The sequence below is a fragment of the Enhydra lutris genome, unplaced genomic scaffold, assembly GCF_002288905.1.
Source record: "Enhydra lutris kenyoni isolate GAN:26980312 unplaced genomic scaffold, ASM228890v2 scaffoldscaffold54, whole genome shotgun sequence".
In the NCBI taxonomy this organism is placed as follows: Eukaryota; Metazoa; Chordata; class Mammalia; order Carnivora; family Mustelidae; genus Enhydra; species Enhydra lutris.
Genome location: NW_019154138.1, coordinates 8,669,849 through 8,689,030, shown reverse-complemented (window position 1 = coordinate 8,689,030; position 19,182 = coordinate 8,669,849). Strand labels below are relative to the sequence as shown.

Here is a 19,182-nt window from a genome sequence, read left to right as displayed (position 1 = left end):
AGGAGAACAGAGTCATGCTGTCCCCGGGCCAGCTCTGCTGCCTTGAACTTGAGCACTAGGAGGGGCAGAGGGAAGCTGGGTATAGGCAGGACATAGGGTGATTGGACATCTGAACCTAGACGGAGACTGTTGAGGTCTTCTCCCGCACACCTCACTTGCCCAACTCAGCATTTCCAGGTGCTTCCATGTACTTCAAGCAAACGAGACCCTCTGCGTGGTGTGGAGGTGGGAGGGACATGGTTGTCCTGGGAGCTAGCTCTGCCTAGATGCGCACTTGGGGGACTTGGGTGGCCACCCTGTCTGCAGGCAGCTCCTCTGTCTGGTTTCCAGGGCAGAGGCGCTCCCCTCTGCACGCTTTCAGCCCCATGGGCTCTGGCTTACACCCTTCATTTCTACTTCCAATTTGCCTAATCAATGACCACACTTTTCCAGAAACTTTAAGAGACTGGAAAAACTCCCAAACCACCTGGTCATTGTGTGTCTGTGACGTGAGGCTTCCCACTCACGGGGCTCGGGTCCAACCCTGGTCTCGCCTCATCCTCCAGTGTTTCTTGGGGTGCTTCTTGAAGCAGCTGTTCTAATAACTGATTGGGAAGCTGTTTTCACTTTGCATGCTTTCTCCTGCAAATTGGAAACCATAGACTGAGACTTTTTCAAAATCCATTGCTGAGTTAAATTTTTCATACCCAAATCCATGTTTGGATTGGGCAGCATTTGTAAAATGGCGCCTGGCTTTTGAAGAAGGGATTCAGGTTTGCATTTGTAGGTTTTTAGGCAGCTGGTCCAGCCTAGATCTGAGTGCTGGGCTGGCTGGGGGCCCCTTGGGAGGAGAGCACGTTCATTTTCTGTCCCAGTTCCCCAACTCTGTTTTTACAGTTAACATGAAAGTTTCTGAATTTTTTCTAGCACAGTGAAGGAAAATGACTTCTTTCACAAGGAGCATGGTGTGTAGTGGTTTCAGTCATTCTCAAGAAGTAAGAAGTCCTCGGATAACGGTCTCTTAGCAAAGACCTCGACGTAGCCCAAGCGCAGCATGAACTGTGTCAGTACTGAATGCAGATGCTCTCCCCTGCCTGAGCTCAGGCTGGCTCGGAAGCCGGCAGGGCTGGGGGTGGGCGTCTGTTTCCTTCCTTCATCTCCTCCTCCACTCCCCAGCTGCTCTTTCTAGCTCCTCCAGAGTCAGGCTCAGGAGGAGGGCGGGTTGGGTCTGGCCATGTGACCCCAGTGTGTGTGTGTGTGTGTCTTTGTCTATGTATCTTTCACAGTTGTTACCTTACAGACCCCCTGCCCCATCTAGCACCGGAAAACCCAGCCTGGGCCCGCTCTCTGTGATCGCGCCCCGACCTCTGTGGAGCCCGGACCACCCTCCACATTGTCCTGTGGGCAAAGTCTGTTTCAACAACCTCAGGCTGGTCCCCTCCTGCAGGACCCACAGCCACCTCCCAGGACACACAACAGGGCCTTAGGGTCGATGCAAGTTGAACTTGCTCCCCTCAGAGACTTTTTTTATCTGCCACGAGCAGGTTTCTTGGTCTCGAGATTCCTCAGGTGTGTTAGTCACCACCAGTTCCCAGGGCCCCAAACTGTAGGGAGTATTGGTCTGGACACATGGCTTTCTTAAAGTCCCCTCACTCACGAGGCTGAAAGCAGGGAAGGGTGACAGTGCGTGACAGATGAGTGCCACACAGAGGAAGTCTTACAAATAGGCCAGTCTCTCAGCCTCTTCCACCTCAACTCTTGTCACCTAGAGCTGGGTGCTGGGCTGACCCCGGGTTGCCTGGGTCGGTCCAGTGGCAGGAGCATAGCCCAAGTGCTGGGGGGAGCCTGGGCGTTGTCTTCGTGTTCAGAACTTGAGCCCAAACTGAGAGAGTCCCATTTTAATATCCTGTTACACAAGGAATCATGTGATTTATAGCTGTTTAAAAAAAGATCCTTAGAATTTATCCCTTTTAATCTGCCTGCCTCTGTTTTCAGAGTCCAGTGAAGGTATAAAATTTGTGCAGTAAATGCAATAATACTTGTGTAAGTGTGAGAGTGACTTGTAGAGCTGAACAGAACCTTCCCAGAATGCAAACTGAGAGTTAACTTTATTACTTTCTGACAGTACAATTTCGAGGTGCCTGTTTTTCCATACTGATAATCCTGTACAACAATTTCGCTAATACCGAACATCTAGCTTGAGTCAGGTGCTGTTCCTAGTGGTGCCCAAGCCTGATGCAGCAGCTGGTCCTTCAGGAGCCCCCGTCGGCCATTCCGCATATGCTGCTGGTTCCCCAGCTGGCAGCATGCCTCCCCGTGGGTCCAGAAGAACACTGGGGCACTTGGGTTAGGTGGGGAACCTGCTCTTAGGAGGGTGGCCTGGGGTCACAGTGGTCTCTCGCTTCCTCTGTGCCCAGACTGAGTGTGTGCCGCTAGACCTCGGTCCTCGGCTGGAGGAGGCCTTGGATTTCAGCGAGGTGGAGGTGGAGCCCAGCGAGGGGGAAGACTTTGAGGCCCGGGGGAGCCGCTTCTCCAAGTCTGCGGACGAGAGGCAGCGCATGCTGGTCCAGCGGAAGGATGACCTCCTGCAGCAGGCTCGCAAGTGAGTTGATCTCTGGCTCTCACTCATCTATATCTCCGGTCACAACCTGGTGGCCCAAAGGCCCTTGTATCAGGCCCACACTGTGCCTTTTTAAACAGAGGGCCAACATTGAAAAACCATTAGAAACATTCTGATTGCAAACATCTTGGAAAACCAAAGGGTCTGGGCCTAACTGGTAACCTCCAGTGGCTGGTCGTCTCCCGTGGACGGCTTCGGCCACTCTTTTTCGGAGCACCTGTGTGCTAGTGTGACCTAAGCCCTTTGTGCTGATGAGTCAGATTCACTGCCCTCTCGGAGGGAGCACTGTCATTGCACTTATGGGCTAGAAGTAGAGCTGAAAAAACAGGCCCAAAGTGGCTCCCCCCGGCTGGTGTCCACTCCCAGGCCCGCCCTCCTGGCCGCTCGGGTGGCCCTGCAGGTGGTCCGTGCCGCAGGAGGGGCTGAAGAGCCCTCGGCGGGCCTCGTCCCTGCGGCACAGAGCTTCTCCCGTCCGGGGACAGGTGTCTTCTTCACGGGCTACTGCTGAGTGACTGCCTCACGGAGCTGTCTGGGAAGTGGGGGAATTACAGACGAAGACACGGCCCGTGCGTTTCACAAGTCCATGTTCCAGAGCTTCCATCCCATCTCACGCAAGTCCTTTGGCTTTTGTAGGCGTTTCCTGAACAGAAGTTCTGAAGTTGACTCAGCCTCCGAGAGCTGCCTGTCGTCAGAAGGCACGACCTCCGACCCTGTGACCCTGCGTCGGAGGATGCTGGCCGCGGCCGCTGAACGGAGGCTCCAGAAGCAGCAGATCTCCTAGCGCTCGGCCGCCATCCCCACCCCCGTCGCCTCCAGCAGCGCCGCCGCCGGGCCTGGCCCCGGTTCTGCCCGCTGTCCGAGGAGGGGCTCGGCCGCGCTGCCGCTGTATAAAGCATGTGGTCTTAATAGTGTTTGGACAGCTGACAAACTTAACCCTTTTTTGTAGTACTTTCTATGTGACATTTCTCTTCCCGTTAGAAACACTGCGCATTTTAATTCGAGGCTTGATCTCTTCTGGCGTTGACTGGGCTTCTTAGGGGGGTGGGTGGGGTGACTGAGAGGAAGAGGGCGGCCAGACACCCGCAGCTCCGATTCCTGGATCGCGCCTGCTGGTGTCCCTTAGCTCCAGCTCTGGCAGGCAGGGCGGGGGCCAGGCTCCCGAAGAGCCGTGGGCAGCGGGCGGCCTGGGCCGACTTCACGGCTGGGTACTTTTGGTGGTCAGATCGCCGCTCTCGGTGGGGAGGCGCCCCCAAGGCCACAGCCCCAGGCCCCCAGAGCCCCAGGGCGGCCGGGCATCTCAGAGAGGTGATTCTTGGTTTGCTGGGTGGAGTGGAGGAGAAGAAAGGCCAGGGTGCTAGAGTGGGAGGTGGCGGCCTGCCGTGTCCCAGTCCATCTGGGACAGCCCGCCGAGCCCTTACCCAAAGCTGGCTTTCTTACCGGTAACACTGGGGCTCCAGCAGCTCATGAGCACCCCTGCGTGTCTGTCCCCGGCTCTGGAGTTCATGGCTGCCCACCCCAGACACGGGGGCTGAGCAGCAGGCTTTGGGTTAGGGTTTGAATTCTTGGGCAAGTGAATGAGGCGATGGCGAAGCCTATGGATTTGGTCTTTAGAGAAGAGGAGGGAGGACCTTATGCACTGGCCAGTCAGCGTTAGAGGGCTTCCTCGGAGAAAGAGCGATCTCTCTTGTGTCTCCCCCGGAGCTCTTCCTGTTTGTCACTTTCCTCCTGGTGGTTTCATTAAACATAGGTAGGACGTTGAAGCCACCTGCCTCGGAACAGACCTGGGTCCTGAACCTGGTCTTCAAATTCTTCACACGTTTAACTTCCAGGATTTGAAACACGCAATCACAGGCTACATAGTTCAGTTTTATGTCCTCTTGGATTAAGTTTTTTTTTTTTTTTTTATGTTTTAAAGCATAGTTTTATGATAGTCTTTTGGGGAAGAATCCAGTATTATCTAAAATTATTGGCAAAGTTAAATGTATTTTACATAACTGAAAGTTTTTGGAATGTTGACAAGTAATTGAAAAGAGTGATGAGTAAATGTTTAGGCCAGGATAATTTATTTGAAGAAATCTTTCGAAAGCCTTACCTTGAAATGCTGTTAGTAGATTTCTGTGATTTTTTTTAAAAAATTGGTTTTGTTTTCCTGAGAGCATAGCTATTTGTTTTTATTGTAAAACAATAATAATAATAAAACGCAGACTCTTCTAGTGTGTTGTGTGTGGCTGGAAGCTAAGGCAGTCTCTTTCCGAGGGGCCAGAGTTGAACCCCACTTTGATGGAGGGGGTTTCCCCATCCTGACATCCTGGGTGTTGCACACATTAAAGATGACCCTCATTCTGTGTGTTCTTAGGTTTCAAAAGTGTGAAAAGAGGGAATGGCTTGGAGACCGTTTCAGAGGGTCGTGAGACATTGGAATAAAGCAGTCCGCCCGTGATCGGAGCGGAAACCTACCTTCTGTAGCTTAAAGAGACCCAGGAAGAGAAGCCCTCAACGCGCCCTTAGATTTTGTACCTGGACAGTAAAGAATCCTGGGCACTGTACAGTCGCTTGGCTTTTGTCACTTCTTGGGGCATCTGGGACAGAGGCTCAGGGCGGTGGCTGGAGGCCAGGCCAGGGTCTTGCCACACTGGGGCAGGGGAGGGAGCATCCTGTGCTGTCTCCCATGCACTGGCGGTCTCCGGGGCTCCAGCTCAGGTTTGTCAGCTATGAACGGGTGCTGTGGGGAGTGACGGTGGACTTACCCTTGCCCTCTTCACACTTTTTTGGAAGTGGTCCCTGTTACTGCTCCATTTTCTTATGGGCCCTGTTTCGTTGACATCTTAGGTTCTCCTCAGTCCCTCACCCCCAGCCCCCACCCCAAATTTTGAGGCTTTTATGAACCCCAGAACGGTGGTCCTCGTGGATGTCTTCCTTGTGCTGGTAGAGATCCTAGGTGTCCAGGTGGCCACACGGACCTGATTTCTTACCAGAGCTGTGTAGACCATGTGCTGTCATCCTCAGCCAGCGGACGCCGTCCTCTCGGGAGTGGAAGGCAGGCCGAGGGCTCTGTTGAGCGGGGCACAGCATGTGCAGGGAGCCACAGCCTTGTGACCAGCGGTGACATCGAGCGGTGACCTCTGCCCACCTGCCCTGCCGCCCTTCCTCGTCTGGAAGCCTCTGTCTCATCTCATCGCCCCTACTCGTGGTAGGTGAGAAGTGGTTCCAACCCGACTGCGCACTGGAGTCACTCGTGGCACTTCTAGAAACCGTGAGGCAGAGGTTGCCACCCCCTAGCTCCTTGTCCTGATGGACTCGTCTTTCCCTGCACTCTTTCCCCCAAAATGCTTCCCGACTTTGTAAAGAGGATAGGGCAGAGTCCTGTTTGTTTTTACCTACAAAACTCATCTGAAAGGTAGGAAAGAACACTGTTGGAATATGGCTCATTTTTAGGGAACTCAGGTAGACAAAGTCATGGCACCTTCGACCTCTGTCTTCATCCTTTGCCCCCAGACCGGTGTCATGTTGTCCAGTTGCAGGCCATGTGGGCGACCTTGCTGTCACCAGAGATGGCGGGGAGCCTCCCCCTGCAGGCTGGTCAGGGGCTGCTGGTGGGAAAAGCACAGGAAGGGGAGGAAGGCCAAGGGTGCCCGATCGGCTAGCTCTGTGCCACAGTATAGACAGACTTCTACCGCACCCACCCCAAAACTCAAAAGACCCTTGGGATTTTATCTGTTGGTGTGTGGAGGGAATCCAGCCAACGGACCTGTCTGTGGCCCTCCTGTCCCCCTAGATGGCTGTCGCACTGACTACGTGGCTAAGAAGTGATCTGTGGACATGATACAAGGACTTGGCTGGGCTGGGTCCCCTCCAGGTCCCAGTCTCAACTGGTTTGCTGGTTATTAGAGCATAAACCCGGCGAGCTAGGGAGGCCTGCAGCCTGGAGGAGCGGAGAGTCTGATTTCCTGTGCCAGGCTGAGCTGATCTGTTATCCTGTGTGTTCCGCCTGCGGTGGGCTTCCTGGCAGCCAGGTGCAGTAGGGGAGGCTTTTAAAGGTGTCCAGGTGGATGGATGTGACCCCTGTAGGTGCAGGAGGCCCAGGCAACTTGGCCTTGTTTGTTAGGACCGACCACCCACCTTCTCACTTCAGTGGGAAGAAATAGGACGGTATCTTAACAAAGTTCGGAATTACCTGCTTTGCCCATCCCACCCCCCAATTGTCCCCCCATTCCAGTCCTCAATTCTACCCTCCCCTCAAACCAGCTGAGTGAGGGGAGGCGGGGGACCGGGAGGAAGAGGGCATCCACAGGGGGGGAATGGCCAGCCCATTCCTAGGCCCTCTTTGTTCCCAGGTGGCTGAGCTCAGTGGGCTCCCCTTGGTGGCAGCACTGGTGGGGGGAAAGGGGAATGTGGAGAAGGTCTGGCATGTTGGTGGGGGGGGTGGGAAGAAGATCCTTATCCGGCAGCCAGCCTCCCAGTGTCTGGCCCAGTCAAATCCCTCCTTCCCTCCTGTCAGAATGAAGCCCGAGCGTGAGAGACTCAGGAATACAGACAAACATTCTCTTTATTGAGCTACACATGAATTTTCCATTAGTCAGAGAAGTAGACTGGCAGTGTGTAAGATATCACAGAAACCTCACCGATTGGGAATAGAAAGGCTTAGAAAGACCCGTGGGCTGTGTTTTTTTTTTTCTTTTTTCCTTTTTTTCAAGTTTTTTTTTTCTGTATTTTTAATTTTTTTGTGTGTTTTGTCTTTTTGCCTCCTCTTTATCTGAAATGGCCATGACTGGTCTTCTTCAGCCAATAGTAAGTCTTAAAAGTGACACTGTGAAGAGGTTGGGGGTTTGGATACTAGTCAAAGTAGAAATGACATAGGACTGATCATGGAAACTGGCTTTCATGTAAACACTACATTCCATCTGTTTTTAAAATTTTTTTTTGCTTTTTTTCCATCGTGTGGTATTTAAAAATTTTTTTTTTGTTGTTTTTTTATCTGCAGCACAAACACCCCCACATGAGAAGGAGCGAACACAGGTCACTGAAACAAAGGAGGAGGGAGAGAGGGGCACACACACAAAGGGAGCATCCATCTGAGAGACTGAGAAGCAAAAATGTTAAAGGAAAAAAATCCACAACCCCGTTTCCCAAAGACTATGAAAGCTGATCTGGTATGTGATACGGAGTGCTCATTGGGACAAAAACAAAAGCAAAAATGAAAACGAAAACAAAACCAAAAACAAATCATAAAGGGAATCGGTAGAAAGGAGGTTGGTGGGAAAATGGTTTTCTGTAGGGCTCTATCTATGTGTTCGATTGGTATTCTTTTAGGCAGCTACTGGCCAGTGAGAGCTGTGCTTTTCTAGGTGAACCTGGAGTGAGCCTGGGGCGGGCTGGCACACGGCAGATGGGGCACTCTGGGAAGCTCAGCCTGACCACGCTCCCCAGGACCCACGTCCCCAGGAGGGGCGGGCAGATAGGTGGCACTTCTGCAGGTGTGGGAGGGTGGCTGGGGGGGGGCTCTACACGGGATGGATGGGGGTACAGGTGCAGATGTGTATGCTGCTTTATTTCCAAAAAAGAAAAAAAAATGGATGAAATGATTTTTCTTTTTCCTCTTTTTTTTTAAGCTACAAAGCACATGAGAAATGTTCTTTTTTTTTTCCTTTCAAATTCTAAATGTAAAGACTCAACTAAAACCAGATTCTACAGCATTCTACAGAAATACACAGCCGTCAGTCACTCTGGGGTCGTAGGTTGGACAGGGGCTTGATACAGAAAGGCTGTGTGTCTTACAAAGGCCAAAAGGTCATGCTACCAGGAGATCAACGTCAACAGCAAAGAGTCCGTGAAGCAGTCTGTAGAGAGAGAGATAAGGGGGTCCAGTCTGACCATTTTCTTTGATTTTAAAAACCAACCAACCAACCAAAAAAAAAAACCAAAAACACAAAACCCTAGAAAGTTTTTAATAATGTGGGGGTAGGACAAGATGGGGCAGCATCACAAGAGGGATCAAGAACTCCAGGGGAAGCCCAGCCCAGGCCCCCTGGGAGGCCTCACCCCACGGGACCCTGACTATGGTCAGGCCTACATGAATCCGGCCCTCCCCAGGCCTCTGCTGTCCTCCTCACCTCCCCCTGCTCCCTCTGGGCCCTTCTCTTCTCCAGGGGGCTGGCTTCAACTCTGCAGGTGAATTGTAGCCATTGTTTCAATGTCCCCTCCCCTCAGCTGCTTCTAGAAAGCAGGCCGAGTCTCCAGTTCCTCCAACTCTCGCCTTTGAATAAAGAAAACTCAAGAGACAGTGGATTGGTCGGAGCAATGATTCTTCTAAATCCTTGAAATTAACAACCACCGCCACCCAAGAGAGAAGCATCCTTAGTTTTCCTGTTGTTGGGAGTAGAGGTCAGGGAGAGGTTTAGGGTGTTGGCCGGTTTTTGAAGGGCTTTGGAATTTGCACGAGAGCAGGACAGAACTGAGACCGCACAGCCTTGGGCGAGTGGCAGCGGAGAGGCTGGACTCCCGCCAGGCCTCTCTTTGCCCTCCCTCTGCTCACAGATAACGGGTCTCAGAGTAGAATCACGTGGCTGTTCTTAAAAGGATGGACTCCCAAACCAGGACCCCCACCACGACGTTTGTGTGTGTGTGTGCGCGCGCGCACGTGTGCACGCGTACAAACGCACGCTCAATTGCTGTCCCGGGAAAACTCTGATGATCTATGGGATGGTGGTCAGTTCTGTCCGAAGCTCTTTCTAATACGAACTAAAAAGAATTTTTTTAATATATATTTGTATATATATAAGGTCTTGTTATACCTTTTTAAAGTTTATTTACCAACTTGCATTTGTCAGTGGTGTGTGTGTGTGTGTGTGTGTGTGTGTGTGCACGCGCAAGCTTTTCTGTGAGTGCTGGAGTCATTACCAAATAGGGTGCTATACAGGACAAGAGGTCAGTACAAGCCGCAGCCCCGCAGGTTGTTGGCAATGATTATGTCGGTGACGGCGTCGAATACCACCTGGATATTATTCGTGTCTGTGGCACAAGTCATGTGACAGTAAATTTCTTTGTTGGGTGAGCGGTTTTTGCTTTCAAATTGTGCTTGGATGTAGGCGGCCGCGTCCTCGTACGTATTGGGGCCTGCAACAAGACAGAATAGGGGAGAGGCCCCCGGTGAGAGCCGCAGTGGCAGGGGCGCTGGGAGAGAGGCTGGGAACCCCCTCCCGGCAGAGGCGCGGGCTGTGTGGTTCCGGGCATGGTCACATCTTTCAGGAAAGACCCCATCAGCTTAGCATTTGTCGGTTCTGGCCTTTGTAAGGCCTTTGACTCTGTTTCCACACTGGATCCGCCCAGGAGCCCTGGGAGGGCAAGGGCCATAGTCACCCCTTTTGCTTTCTAGGGGAGCACATCGAGGCTGGGGCCCAGGCTGCGCGTCCCCACACTCACCCGTGTTCTAAACCAGGACAGGGATTCTGGTGGAAGAGATCCTGGGAAGGGGCTGCCCCAGAACTCGTGGTGTTCCAGGCTGTGGTGGGTGACGAGCTGTGGCTGCGCTCCTTTCTCTAAGGCTTCCTCTCCCGAGAAGCCCCTCGGCAGGGCTGGGGTCTGGGAGCAGTGGTCTCCCTGAGTGGGAAGTTCGAGGGGCTTGCTGTGTGTAACTGGCCTGGCTGCCCTCCGCAAGCCCTTGGCTGTCCCCTAGGATCCTGGCCGGGGCCTGGTAAGGGCAGTTTTCCAGCCAGCCACAACCCAAACCTTTGCAGTTCTGCCCTGCAGACCGCTTTCAGTGACCATGGAAGGTGGACCAACAGAGAACTGCCTGAAAGTCCCGTGGAAGGAAGATGCCCCGTTTTCACTAGCGCAGCTGGGATCTGGCCAGCACGGAAGCGATCAGATCTTTCTCCCCCTGCCCTAGCCCACCCTGGCCCACTCTCCAGTGGTAAGGTGTGAGCCACGGGGGGCGAACTGGGGCTCGGGCGTCTCAAAGAGGAGACATCAAAGTTAAGGGGGTGGGGAGGTCTCTGAGGTGGGAGGCAGGGCAGAGGCCTCAACCCCACTCTCAGCTGGGACCAAAAGCAGAAGTGCCCAGAGTGGCAAACGTGGTGAAGATATCAAGTGAGCGGCAGCTCAGAGATTAGACTCGGCCCCGGGTGGACCCCGTCAAGGAGCTTCCTGCCCAGAGAGCACCAAGACGAGGCACTGATGGAGGGAAGAAGCCCGATGGGGCGCCCCAACCAGGTGGCGGGGTGCCCAGCTGGGGCTTCTTAGCATCTGCGGGGTCCGTCCATCCCTTCGAGCTCACCTCGCACCCCAGCTGCCCCTGCCCCTTGCCCCGTGGCCCGTTTTGTGTCCCACGGGCCTTGGCGCCCATGCGCCACCATGTCAGGGACTGTTTGTTACCCAGCGAGACTGTTTGAACTCAAGCTTGATTCCTCTGGAGGCTCTGGAGAAAACCCCATGTTTTCCCACATTCAGGCTGACTTTCTCTGGGGGCGTCCAGAGCCCTATACCCCCCAGCACCAAGACTGACCAGTGCTCGGACCAGGTCCCAAACTGGGTTCCCAGGGAGAAGGACCCTGGGGACAAGGAAGAGCCTTAGGGTCGAGCCTGCCCTGCCAGGGTAGCGCTGGCCTCAGGAGGCGTGCTGGGGCCCGTGGCTTCCAAGTCCCTCTCTGGTCACCACCACTTTCTAAGAACCTGAATTGGTCCTAAAGGGCCTCAGCTGAGGCTGCGGGAGGGCAGGAGTGTCCGGTGAGAGCAGGCCGCAGCCAGGCTGCCCACAGGCAGAGCCTCCCTCAGCCCCGGGGCAGCTCGGGGCCAGGCCTTTCCGGCTCGCCCCATGCCCTCGCGGACTCTCTCTAGTTCCAGGGCCAGTTCCCCTTTCTTGGTTTTCATCCTCTGAGTAACACTAGGAGGGTGACAGCCGGTGGGAAGTAGGCTTGGCGCCTGGCTCTGTTCCTTCCATTGACCCAGACGGCCACCCCGAGCAGTGGGCATTATTGTTAGGTAGCGGTGCCCGGATGGAAGGCGAGGCACAGGTGACAGGTTTGCCCACAGTGGCATGCTGCCTGGCTCCAGGAGCCTGTGCCCGGGATGGAGGGGGGGCGCTCTGCGGATCCACAAGCAGTGTGGTGCCTTGATGAGGGGACAGGCTGATGGGTCCTCCTCCCCGCCAAGGATGAGAGGGCTGACTCTCTTCCTCATAGTAGAGGGGGTGGAGGGGGAGGCCCCTATTTCTTCTGGAATCTGGTGGGGTTCAGGGACCTGTGTAGCCCTGGGAGCCGAGTCCAGGCCCTTCTCCCTCTCTGGGGTTGTCAGTGTGTGGGTTCCTGGCGGAGCCAGCTTGTGACACATCCTCTTCTACCACTGCCCTAAGGGCCACTAGAAGCTTCTCAGTCCCCAGAAGAATGAAGGCTGGGCTCTGGCCTCCCATCAGCACTGCTCCAGCCTTTAGCAGCAGCCCAGAGCCGGGACATCCTACAACAGCTGCCCTCTGCCCACTGATGGAGGCAACCTGACCCCTCACCCGCCCCCTCAGAAAGAGCTGCTTCACGGGAGTGATGGGAGGTCTGTGACGCATCCTCCTGGGCCTGATGACAGAGAAGGTGCCTCCCCCACCCCGAGAAGATGGGAGAGAGGCAGGCAGGGAGGGAGGAGGTGTGCAGAGAGCTGGAGTGGTTTGACTTGAGGAAAAGGCCTCCACAGGAAGAGGACAGCAGGAATGTGGGGGCAGGGGGACAGAGGTGGTGGGGGGAGGGGTAGAAGGCCCTGGCCCGGCACAGGCAGGCATGCTGCACACCATGCACCCAAGCAGGTAGGGGCTGAAAAGCAGCCCAGATTGCCTCCCAGGCCACGTGTCCATGCTTGCGAATTCATGCCAAGGTGCTGTGTGGCCCAGGAGCCTGCTGGCGCAGGGGTCAGGGGACGCCACTGGCAGGCGAGCCTGGGGGAGGCAGGAGAGTTTTTCTAGAGGGTGAGCAAGATGAAAGGGGAAGCCTGTGGTCCCGTCCTGCCTCCTGAGTCCTGCCAAGGTGCTCTCAAGTCACGGCATGGCAAATCCAATGGATCGGGAGGGTCCACTTCCCACCCCACCCAGGGCTGTGTCGTGGGAAGGGCCAAACCGGGTCACACCCGACTGTGCGTCTCTGCAACCCTGCCGTACTGGGGCAGAGGCCAGGCAGCCCGGCCCTGAACCCACGGGCAGCCGGGCTCTGGTTTGGGGCTCTGGAAGAGACCAGGTCCCGGGCAGAAGCGGGGCCTCCCCGACACCCACCTGTGTATTCAGGAAAGCAGATGGTCAAAGGTGACTTCTTGATCTTCTCACCAAAGAGATCTTTCTTGTTGAGGAAGAGAATGATGGAGGTATCGATGAAGAACTTGTTGTTACAGATGGAGTCGAAGAGCATGAGAGACTCGTGCATGCGGTTCTGCAGCCCCAGGTGGGGAAGGACAGCCAGACAGACAGCAGGACGGACAGACACGGAGACAGGAAAAGAGAAGAGGAGAATTAGGTTTGAGAGGGAGGAACGGGGCTGCTTAGCAACTCAGGCAGGGGCTCCTGGGCCCCCGGGGCCCCTCCAAAGACGACAGTAGAGCTGCGACCTGTCACAGCACAGGGCCACTCAGTCCAGCATTTGGGGCTGTCTATACCGTTGTCCCAGGACTAATGGCAGAGACTGGACTGGGTCGTGGTTATGGCTCCCTGGGTAAGGCTGGGACCAGGGCAATGTGGGCCCTCCCTGGGACAGAGTCCCCAGCCACGGGAGGGGCTCCCTGCATGGGCAGCTGTGTGTGGGGGTCGGGGGGGCTGTACTGGATGGAACCCGGGAGCTGGGCTGTGGCACTTCCAGCCCAGGTCTTTCCTCTGGGGCCCAGTCTGCCGGTGATGTCCTCTGGGAGTGGTGAGGGATGGAGGGAAGTCAGGCCAGGCTCCTGCCAGCATCCTTGGGGGCCACCACTGTGGAGAAATGGTCCTGCCCAGGCTGCCTCCAGAGAAGGGCTCTGGGGGGCTGGCCAGACTTCCTCTGGCTGGGTCCAACTCAGCCATGTCGGATGCTGCAAGGGTTTTGAAGCAATGCAGACATGAAGTACTGTCTCGCACGCCAAAGGCTAGCAAAGGAGTGACTATAGTGGGCGCTCCCAATGGAGCAGATCCTGGCGGGTAGTCCTTGGCCTGGGCAAGGACTGGCTCATTCTATGGTAGGGTGCCAAGCTTATCAACTTGGGTAGTGTTTCTTGGCAATCAATGCAGGGGAGCACATCTCTCCATGAGTGAAGCCATTTCTGCTGGGAAGGTGGTTCCTCCACGAAATGTGCCTTCCTGGGAGAAGGGACGGTCACTCATTTTCCCCCAAGGACCCTGTCCTTGCCTGGGGAACTTCTCCATTCCAAATCCAGCTCCATGGGTTAACTCCAGGCCATGCTGTCCCTCTTTAGTAAGAAGACTGAGACAAATCATCACAGAGAGCTGGCGTGGGCACCACGGGGCATTATTCCGTGGGGATCAGCTCATTCCCCGGGGCCCAGCAGGCAGTGGGAGCTGAGTGCATTGCTGGGGGAGTCGCTGTGGCCACCTTCCTCTAGCTGAGTGGAGGGCAGGTGGCCACCACCGGTCATCGGGCACCAGTCACCAGGCCCTGCTCTGCCGAGCACCCAGCTCAGCACTTCCCCTGCCTCACGACCCTTAGGGAACAGGGAGAGCTGGCAGAGCCGAGACCCAGGAGAGCAGAGACATGGCCCCAGCTCTGGATCTGAGCCAGAGCTTATGACCCCAAATGGGTTTGTCCCACCAAGATGAGCCGTCTGCGGCCTTTAGAGGAATAAGTCAGAAGAGGGTCACGACCAGGTCTACGCATCTTCAGCCCCTCTCCCGTGACTGCATGAGTAGCCCAATGACCTGGAAGGGTCTCGCAGCCCCAAACCCTGTTCTTACGGCTCCGGGCAGTTGCCAGGACAAGGGCTCACCTGCCCCTTGAGGGCCTTCACACAATTGACGTTCTTAGCTCCTCTGTGAGCTGTGGGACGCAGCCTTGTCCTCCTGCTCAGTAAACCAGTTCAGTAAACACCTATGATCTTGTTACCCGCCCGGCCTCAACCAGCACGTTCTGTTCTCAGGCCCCCAGCATCGGCTCACCGTCTGCACAGTTGCATTGGGGGGCGGGGGTGGCTCCTGGGCCACCGCCGGGCCCCAGCTAGCTCCCAGGGCCTGTTCAGATGACGGGCAGAGGCCAAGTGAACGGAAGCCCGAGGCCAGGGGCTGGGAACACTCAGGCTCATGGCGCCACTTCTGAGGGCGGAGGATGGATGCTCGGGCACCCAAGGACCCACCAGGAAAGGGCCTCCCACCGCACAGAGCCACCTGGTCCTGTAGCTGGTCAACCAGGAGCGGAAGCCCACAGCCAGAGGCCCAAGCCCACTCCACAACTGTCCCAAATACCATTTTGGTCTTTGGACACCACGGGATACAGCGGGGACATATGCTGGAGCGCTCCCAGGACCAGAAGGGATCACCAGGGTGACCTGAGCAGAGGGGGACTGCATCCCTTTGGCACACGGGCCGGCCTAAAGGCCTTGCAGCAGACGTGGGGGCCGGCCATTGGGGCCCCACAAGTCCACTCTGCTAAGACTCGGCCCCTCCACGGCCTCTCTGCCCAGCAGCGCCGACTGGATTTGTGTGCAGGGCTCTGCCGGGCTGCGGGGGGACTGGAGGACGAACAGCTCAAGTCCTGCTCTTGAGAGCTCACAGTCTAGCTGCGGGGATGGTGCCCGCACTGGGAAGGTCTTTGGTCTGCAGAGGTGCTCTGCATAGCTGGGCCTGGTTTTGTGGGGAGGTCTTGGAGGAGAGCGGATCCTGGCAGCCCGGGGAGAACACGGGGGAGGGGAGGCGCCGGCCCTGAGCCCCCTCCGCACCCGCAGGCCTGGCTGCCCTCCCTCCGCACACAGACTGGAACCCACCACCCGGTCCAGAGCTTCCTGGGAGAAAACAGGTGCAGGAGCGAGTACATGCCAAATGGAGACAGCAGCACTTGAGAAAAGAAAAAGAAGCCAGAGATCACAACCGGGCGACAGCCACCCCTTCCTGCCCGTAGTCGCTTTCCTGCCCAGCCCGCAGGCCGGCGGCCGCAGGGAAGCTCCCTGGGCCTGGCTGCCGCATCCCACAGAGCAGGGGTGAGGCTGCACCAAGCGCGCGGACAGGAAGGCAGGCTCGTGACTGTCCCAAGGGGTCAGCAAGGTCAGGCCAGCCACCCCCAGAAGCCTGTGCCTGTCTGCCAGGAGGCCCGCAATCCTGGCCCAGGGACCAGCCGGGGGACAAGCACGGGGACCTGTCACGTAGGGGCCCTGGAGAAAGGTAGCACTCTTTATTAACGGCAGGTCACTAATGAATACTTTACGGCAGCCAATAAATTATTACGATAACTAGAGATTTATTAAACCAACAAGTCACTCTTCTTACAAAATTACAGTTAATGTGGGGTGGACGGCGGCAGGGCTGGGAGGTGGGGCTTGCTAAGGAGGGAGGGCAGCGCCAGGGCTCCCCTCTGCCTGGGACAGGAATGAGATTGTGGGGAGGAGGAGGGAGGGGCGGGGATGAGCCAGGAGAAGAGCGGGAGGCAGGAGGATGGGGTGGGGAGGCGAGGAGAGGACGGGTCACAGCAGCGCTGTGAAAAAGGGGTGTGGGCTCCTGCTGGTGGAACTGAAGCACTGGGCCCCGGGCTGAGCGCTTCCCCTCCAGAGGGGACCCCCCCCCCCAACCTGACGAAAGGGCCCAGGACTTAGGACTCTTTCTGCTTCTGTTCCAGCCTGCCCCTCCCTTGACTGGGTGTTTGTCTGGCTGGGTCGGGGTCTGTCTGGAGCCCCGGAGTCCCCAGAGGGAAGGCCACTCAGGGCAGGGTGGCACAGGACTTGCCTCACTGCAGGGTGGGGAATCGGGGGCGGCAGCTCCTCCGCGGCCCTGGTCCCTGGTCTGTGTGTTGTGCCCCATGCCGCCACCCTGGGCTGCTGTAGGCTTGGGCGCTGACCCGGGGGGCCCATCTGTGGGTGCTCACCACTCGTGCCCCAGACTGAATCCAGGTGGCCACCGACCAGAATCGCGGGCCTCCATGCCTAAGAGCTGCCGGCTGCCCCTAATAACTTCCAGAAGCTTGGAGAAGAACAGGGCAGCCTGACTTCTCAAAGGGGACTGGACAGACCCCCAACCTGGTTGGGAGCAGGGGCTGAGCCGAGACTGGGGCGGGTTTATTTACCAAGAGGGTTGAGGAGCCCTCTGAGTGAGGCCAGTTGGAAAGAGGGAGGAACAGGGAGGAAGGCAGGGGCTGGTGGGGGGAGCAGGAAAACTTGCAGAATCAGCCACTGGGGGACAAGTGTAAACACTCCTGGGGGCAGCCCCTCCCTGCAGGGCTCATCCCTGCAGAGGGGAAGGGCCTGGGTGACAGGACTCCCGGGCCTTCCCTGTTGGGGGTGTACAGCCAGCCTGCTTACGAGGGGTCCCGTTGCGGGGAGCGCTTGCTGTCGCTGCCCACCGTGTGGGAGAACCAACTGTTTTCCAGTATGGTTGTGGAGGGCCTGGGTGTCTCCAGTTCCCGCATCGGGATGTGGAGCTGGGCTTGGGGGAGAGGCAGGTGTGGCCTTCTGCCGGGGCACTGTCCCCACTTGTGGGTCAGTGTACATGGCTATAGGCCCTCGGGCTCCACTGGGGTCAGAGAGGGCACAGAGGAAGGGGCATGTAAGGCCTCCATGGAAGATGGTCAAGGAACCCAAAGTGTCACAGCTATTGTCGAGGGACCCAGAGCTCTGCTTTCTGCTCAGGCCTGGGGCAGAGCCTGCACCCTCCGCAGACGGGTTCAACCGAGCCCCTACTTGGGCCTCAGGCCCCCCACTCCCTCCAGCCAGGCCGGAGAGCCCTGGGGAGCTCTTGGTTCTCAGTAGGAAGGCCAAGACCAGGCTTTTGCGAGGGCGGTCAGTGCGGGGCACAGAACTGGCCCACAGGCATCTAGACGGCAGGCACAATCGTCACGGGTTTGGCAAAGGCACTCCTCCTAGAAATCCAGTTTCTCCTCAGCCCACTGAATTAGAGCCATTCACAGACTTGCAGCATGGTCCTTTTGGGGACGTGCATGGGGCCACTGCGGACAAGAGACCCACCCATGTCTGGTCTCTCACACTCTCACCCTCCTCCCCTCACACCCACACCCGCGGCGGAGCCAAGACTCATCACTCTCTGTCATCCCTCCCCACGCTGGCGCACTGGGAACGATGTGGATGGGAGATGCAGTGGACAGGGAGGGACCTTCGTCCCGGGTATCCTCTCCTTGTGCGCTTCCACTAGACAGCAGGGACCCCTGCTGCAGGTGGGGCAGGACAACGGGAGCACGGCAAGCAGCAGCAGGGCGTCCCGGGGCACAGAAGGGCGGGAAGGTCCCCAGTGACCAGCCCTTCCTCTTTCTTGTGCTGCAGACGGGATGGCCCTGGGCCCAGGCGGCCGGGGGCTCCCACCTCCGGGGCGATGGCGTCAGAGGTGGGACTGGACAAGCAGCCCTCCTCTGGGCCGCTGCTTTTGGGTCTGGGCTCAGGGGGCTAGTTAGGGGTGTGGCCGGTCCCTGCCAGGGTGGTAATACTGGGAGAGAACTAACTTGTCTTCACTGCTGGGCAGAATGGCCTTGCTGGCGCTGGCCGCTTGTGACGGGACAGGGACCGCTGGCTCTCAGGGCCTGTCCTCTGGCGCGCCAGCAGCTGGTATGAGGTGCTTCACATACAAGGCAAGTGACATTGAAGTGCCCTCAGGCTGGTGGGGTGGTTCCTGCAGCCCAGCTGCCGTGTTTCCCACGAGGCTGGGGGCAGCAGTCAGAGCCCGATGAGGGAGGGGGCTTACCAGGGGTGCCCCTCCCTGTAGGCATCTGGCACTAGGGGGGACGCCCTGAGCCTCCCATGCAGCAGCCAGAGCTCCGTGCCTACTGGAGCTGAGAAGCATGGGGCGGTCGGCACGGGGCTCTTCCTGGCTCCGGGACAGTCCAGGGAGCTGCACTGGGAGCCCAGGACTGGAGCCTGGAGTGCAGAGGGCTGGAGGAAGGAGCCAGAGCCTCTCCAGGGGCAAGTCAGATTCCCGAGGCAGAGCCTGCCCTACAAGCACACAGGGCCTGCCTGGGGCGCTTGCTGGTGGCACTGGCCCATGGAAGCTCCTGGGTGAGAGAGGGAGGCGGGCTGATGGCCCGAAGCCAGCCAGGGCCTGGCTTATCAGAGTCACCCCACCCCTTTCTGCTCAGGAACCTCTACAGCAAAGCCCCTCCAAGGCATCCTAGGACTCTCTCTCCAGAGAAGGGGGTGCTGGCTATGTGTCTGGACCAGCCTGGCCCCCCCTCCTGGTGCACGTTCCAGCCTGAGTCCCACACGTCTGTCCTCTGCCCTGAGGGACACCACGGGCTTCGGACAAACTCTGATTTCTTCACCAAGATGGAAGGAAGCTGGGGCCTTGGCTGCAGGGGCCACATCAACACCGGCCCTGGGTCTCCCCAGCCTCAGAACACGGTGCCTGAAGGGCCGCGCCTGTCCCTGTCGAGCCAGAACTCGAGAAGGAAAAGCCTGTCTACCCACTTTCCGCAGCAGCTGCCTAGAGACCC

General features: G+C 57.2%; 1 protein-coding gene across 1 annotated transcript in view; it reads left to right on the top strand.

The window, feature by feature from the left end:
- LOC111157345 (autocrine motility factor receptor) overlaps positions 1 to 4,815 on the top strand; it is a 41,879-nt gene extending 37,064 nt beyond the window's left edge. Inside the window, exons 13-14 of the mRNA XM_022518672.1 lie at positions 2,397 to 2,581; positions 3,233 to 4,815. Of these exons, the coding sequence (XP_022374380.1) occupies positions 2,397 to 2,581; positions 3,233 to 3,380 (333 nt within the window). The 3' untranslated portion in view covers positions 3,381 to 4,815. The remainder of the gene's footprint in view (positions 1 to 2,396; positions 2,582 to 3,232) is intronic.
- Positions 4,816 to 19,182: the final 14,367 nt, after the last annotated feature.